Raw genomic sequence first — 5,639 nt, 5'->3', positions numbered from 1 at the left:
AAAAGCAGTGACTGTTGGTGCTTCCCTTACAGAGCTACGCAGATCATTCCATGGTTTGGGGGCCCTAACACTGAATGCTCTACCACCTGTGGCATTCTATGATCTTAGTGGACATCTAGGAATATTAAAGGATCACTGCTGAAGGCCATTTAATGCCTTATTAGTTAAAAGCAACATCTTAAAATCCATGCTGAATTTGACTGGAAGCCAGTGCTAGCATTTGCTTAAACAGCAACAACACAGTACAGCCAAACATTGCTTTTTTTTTTTTTTTTTTTTTTAAATATACCGTATTTATTAATTTTAATATATAAATATACATTTATTCATATATATATATATATATATATATATATATATATATATATATATACACACACACACACACACATACACACCATGTTAGCATACCATGCTCACATACCTACATCATGTTCACATAACACCACTTTGGAAACCACACGCAAAGTCTGAAGGATGCTGTGAGGCTAAAATGGCTCCCCCTTTAAATGTTCATGGTTATCGAATGAATAGTTTTGCCTAAGGCTTGACACCACCTTCTGGCCAAATACTGTAAATAATGCAGTGTTACATTAAACTTCCCTTTAAAATACAATTACTGAAGAAATTAATTCTCAAGCTATCTTGTTTTAAGTATTTACAATATATGGGCTATGAGAGAATTCACATTATTACAAGATGTTTGTTTTTTGTTTTTCAGGTTTTTTTTTTTGTTTTTTTTTATTTGTCTTTACTTTTCTAAAATAATTGTAAATTATAATTGATCTATACTGGACAGAAGGTAATGACATAGTCTTATAAAAGTTTACCAGAGTAAATTTGCACAGTAATTTGTCAGTTTCCTCATGTTTACTCATGGTTATACTATGAATGTACCATAGTTTATAATGATTTACCACACCTCTTTGGGATTTACAATGATCACCTATGCTTTACAATGCATTATTACACTTTGCTTTACTTTAACCAAGTAAACTTTTATAAGTATGGCTTTTGAACAGCACACTTTACTGTGCATTGGCAAGTTTAAATGACACCATCCTGCTGTGAAACTGGGTCTAAGCACTACTTGAAAAGACATTAATCATCTCGGCTAGTCTGAATACACTCGCTGATAAAACTAGAATAATGAAACCAGACCAGGGCATGGTGCGGTTCAGCCACTTCTCTGCACCCAAAAAGGCAAGCTCATCAATGCCTGCTTAAAGGCAGGGAGTCGGGACAGAGTAGCCTACGTCACATTGAAGGTGATGAAGGTGTTTGGGGACTTGTCGTGATGGTTGGTTTGTTCCCCTCCACCCCACTGCCTCCCATTACTCTGGCTGCAGTCGGAGCTGCTAGGCTGGGCCTCGTTGATGTTGGACACCTCCGTGGAGACAGCTTCTACCGTGCTGACCGTGTGGGCCACCTGGACCACGTGGACCTTGTTGTTGACCTTCTTGCGCAAGATGCAGCTGAAGACCTTCTTGAAGCCCTTGCGAAAGTGCTTGGACACCAGCGCATAGACGATGGGATTCAGGCAGGAGTTGGTGTAGGAGACCAGGTGGGAGAGGATGCGAAAGGCGTAGGTGACCTGGTTGAGAGGGAAGTAGCCGTACCAAAGGCAGAGTATGACCAGGTGGTGGGGCAGCCAGCAGAGGCAGAAGAGGACGGTCACGATGATGATCATCTTGGTGACCTTGCGCTTGGCCCTCTTGGACTCAGACATGTTTTCTAGGGGGTCCACGGCAGTCCACAGGTAGCGGATGGTCCGGGCGTACGTCAGGCTGAGGATAAGGACGGGGATCAGGTACCCGAAGACAAACGTGCAGATGTCCATAATCTTGCGCTGCGGGACTCTCCAGACCGGGATGCAGGCGATCGTCCCGTTCATGTCGATCTGCTTGTAGTAGGTGAGATAGGGGCCAGAGAAGATGATGGACAGACCCCAGATGAAGCAGATGGAGGTCAGCGCATTTTTGGGAGTACGGAGTTCCCTCGAGCGAAGGGGATAACGGATTGCCAGGTACCTGGAGGAGAGAAAGGTAAAGTAAAGGAATGTGAAGCTCTGTATTATTAAACGGTCATGAAAACCATTGGAAACTGGGTTCAAAGTTAGAGTGACTTTAAGGAGACAGCAGTGTTTGCAGGTGTTTTGATGGGCATGATGAATTCTGACTGAGACTGTAAACAGGAGCACAGTGATATTGCTAGTAAGAGTAGTTCTGCATTGACTATGCATGTGTTGCCATTTCATGACTGACAATTAGGATTCCACCACTTATGATTCCACCACATATTGCACAGTTTTTATACAAGTGCACTGGATCAGCTGACCCGTTGTGTTAGAGTTAGGTGAGTAACTAATACTGTACACACAGACACTTTTTAGAAACTGTATAGGGGGTTATATTTAATTATCAGACTCCGAAAATCTAAACTGGGTAGGTAATGCAATGCATAAATAATCAATAGTCGGGAACTATCAACTAATTATAAAAATGTATCTTCTATCTGTAATGAACACCAATGAATACATTTCCAGTATAGTTGCTTGTTTTTTGTTTGTTTTTCACGTATAATTAATTTTACGGAATCCGTCTCACAGAATGTATTCTGTGTCAGAATATCGGCAGGCAGTTTTGTCAATATTATTATAGTCGACAGAATCCCTATTCAATTTTACAGTGAAATATGAATTACTGGAGTCTGTAGTTACCTGCATACTTAAAGGTAGCTGACCACATGAACAGTCTTGTTTGCTCACATGAATATATAATATTTTGTCATTACAACCTGCTTGCACCACTCTGAGGAGGTGGGATGGTGTACCAAGGATACTCAAACATATACTAATTTGTTAAATATTATCAGGCTTTTAAGACATTGTAACGATCTCGGTTTCCAGAGACAGCGGGTTCTCATAGGCGGAGGCTGGACTCGAACTAGGGATCTCCCGCACAGAAGCATAAAAGATACCGCGGTACAGATGAGCGGTCTTTTATACTTCAATGCGTGAGGTCCCGGGTTGGCGTCCCAACTCCGCCTTGTGAGAAATCCCTGCCTGGCGGAACAACAGTTAAGCCACAACTTTTACTAGAAGCCTATATGCTTAGTGCACAAGTTATCATCAATAGAATAGCACAGGGACTTTAGTGCATGTCTCAGGTAAGTAGGCTACTGACCTGTCTAGAGAGACCGTTGCCAGAGTGAAGATGCTGGCGTACATGGTCAGATAAATGAAGAAGTGGACCGCCTTGCAGACAAATGGACCGAACACCCACTCGTCCATGGTGTAGATGGTGGCTTGGAACGGGACACAGAAAATGATGAAGCAGAGGTCGGCAACCCCGAGGTTCAGGATGAACAGATTGGTGGTGTTATTATTCATTTGCCCGTTTCGGAACAGCACCGCCAGGACAAGGCTGTTTCCAACCGTCCCGACCAAAAATATGAGCGAGAACACCAAGGGGATTATCACCGACTCTGGTTTCCAGCTTGTCGCGGTGTAGTTCACGCTGTGTGAGGTATTCATGGTGTTGTTCATTGCAGAGGGGCTGTATTTTAAAGTTGGATGTTTAATTTAATGACGCTGTCATCCCCTTAAAAATCAGAATTAAAATGTTTTCTTTGTAAGGTTAATTATAAAAGTGTGAAGAACGCTGCACACTTTTCAAATTCCGGTCAAGATTCGGTGTCTTTCCCTTGAATTCAAATACCCCGTGTTTACAGCACTTGTATTCTTGTTTTGTTTTCTGCAACCCGAATTAGTTTCCAAACAAACAAACAGTCCCTTTCTTGGTATATTTGCTTGGAGAAGAAGTGAATATTTGGATTTCTCTGGAATTCGAGTTTAGATAACTAGATTTTTTTTTTTTTTTTTTTATTCCTTTTGTTTTGTACTCTTCTGTCAGATATTTCAGTTTGCTATACTTGTCTCTGATGGTAGTGCTGTTGCAGGTTCACACTCACAGCGCACAGCTCTGACTCTCTCCCGTCTCTGTGCCTCCCTGATCTGACTTTGCTTCAGCTCACATTCTGTCACTGCACTGCCTCGAGTTCTGAAGCGTACGAAGTACCGCACCCACTATATAGTATTAGAGGAATAACTAACGTGTATCCCTAGAGGCTCGTGGTAACCAGGGAGACAAAAATCTAAAAAATGAATCGTGGCCATAGAAACCAATCCCCCATAGCTCTGAGACTATAACGTCACTCAACGTGGTGGTCTGCAGAACAATAAAACTCGTACAGTATTTGCAGTCAGTGTCTTTGTGCACAGATAAAAAAATGCTTCTCTATCACATGTCTTTTGATATTTAAAGCCACTCAAAGGTGACATTTCAATTGATATGACATATCCATCAAATTCACATGTCTTCAATCCTCACCGTTATTCATGGATTCTGCTCTGTGCTACCAAAGCAATACAATTAGGAAACCACGCTGTCTAATAGCAATGACAACTTGGTAAGGTATTTGCTAATAATAATAATAAAAAATAACCCAGAGCAGCTTTCTGTTTAACAGGACTGCAAGGACAGAAATCAATTCAATTCAGGCTACATCTCTTTGCCTTCTCCTAATATGGTCGGGCTGCGCGCCGTGTGACACACTTGTTTTTGTGAGGCTTTCCTAGCCAGCAGTGTTGTAAAAAAGACATTGGCATTCAGAATTCTCTTCAACAGCTTGTTTAGATTTGAGAGAAACACAAGGGGCAGAGTGTTTACATTTTATAAGAACCTAAAAGAAGGCAGGCAGAGCTACTGAACAGTGTGGGGAAGTTACAGGCTAAACCAACAGCAGCTGACTGCTGCAGAAGTCTTTCTTTTGCAAGCACTGTATTTGTGTGGGATAGAGCACCCCCTTGTGTGCATTTATCTCTGCAGCAGTTGTTTCCAATGCATTGGACCTTATTCACCCAGTATGTATCTGTCTATCTATCTATCTATATATATATATATATATATATATATATATATATATATATATATGTGTGTGTGTGTGTGTGTGTGTGTGTGTGTGTGTGTGTGTGTGTGTGATGCATTATATCTAAACACAAAGTAACTGCATGTTACTGAAAACTGCTCTTTTGCAATATCTTCGGTGAATAATTTGGAGAAAAATACATTGTTATCAAAGCTTCTTTATTCTGGGATCACGCATCAGGAAATTAATCAGTTTGTGACCTCTTCAAATGCTGCACCACTTGCCAACGGGAACCATCTGATTATCTGAAGCACAGAAGAGGGAAAAAGCTACATCTAAGCACCACTAATAAAGTTATAAGTACCTTTTATAATCACATAGATTCTAAGGGATCTGAACCTTGCCCATCAAATAACTGATTGGCAAATAGCTGTGGACGTGCAATAGACCGAATTACCAGTAAATAAATAAATAAATTCCCTAACACTTCTCTGCTATAAAAGACATAGAAGAATGTCTGTTATAAACTACATTTGCCACCAGGGGGAGTAGGTCAGGCACCGTTTTAGTTCCACAAGTGATTCAGCTTCCAGATCTCACTGTCCAGGCAGGACCTGCACAAAGAGGGGCTATTACATAATCAAGACACTGAATGCATGCTCTGTAACTATTGCTAATGTAAACTGGTTACACCATAAGTCTATTATACA

At 41.1% G+C, this 5,639-nt stretch overlaps 1 protein-coding gene across 1 annotated transcript; it reads right to left on the bottom strand.

Annotated features, from left to right (window-relative positions):
- Positions 1–444: 444 nt before the first annotated feature.
- Positions 445–4,257, bottom strand: LOC121295781 (galanin receptor 2a-like). The gene is made up of 2 exons (XM_041220812.1): positions 3,186–4,257; positions 445–2,030 (listed from the first exon to the last, which is right to left on the bottom strand). Exons 1-2 carry the CDS (start codon positions 3,545–3,547, stop codon positions 1,253–1,255), a joined length of 1,140 nt encoding a protein of 379 aa, XP_041076746.1. The 5' UTR covers positions 3,548–4,257; the 3' UTR covers positions 445–1,252.
- Between the last annotated feature and the right edge of the window lie 1,382 nt (positions 4,258–5,639).

Source organism: Polyodon spathula, chromosome 20, assembly GCF_017654505.1.
Source record: "Polyodon spathula isolate WHYD16114869_AA chromosome 20, ASM1765450v1, whole genome shotgun sequence".
Lineage (NCBI taxonomy): Eukaryota > Metazoa > Chordata > Actinopteri > Acipenseriformes > Polyodontidae > Polyodon > Polyodon spathula.
This window is presented reverse-complemented; position numbering and strand designations above follow the sequence as displayed.

What these genes read in the sequence shown, in the direction of transcription:
- LOC121295781 (XM_041220812.1), bottom strand. Translation starts at nt 3,547, where the DNA reads ATGAACAACACCATGAATACCTCACACAGCGTGAACTACACCGCGACA. An exon ending in GCAACGGTCTCTCTAGACAG is followed by an intron (nt 2,031 to 3,185) that starts GTCAGTAGCCTA and finishes TCTCTCCTCCAG; the next exon opens with GTACCTGGCAATCCGTTATC.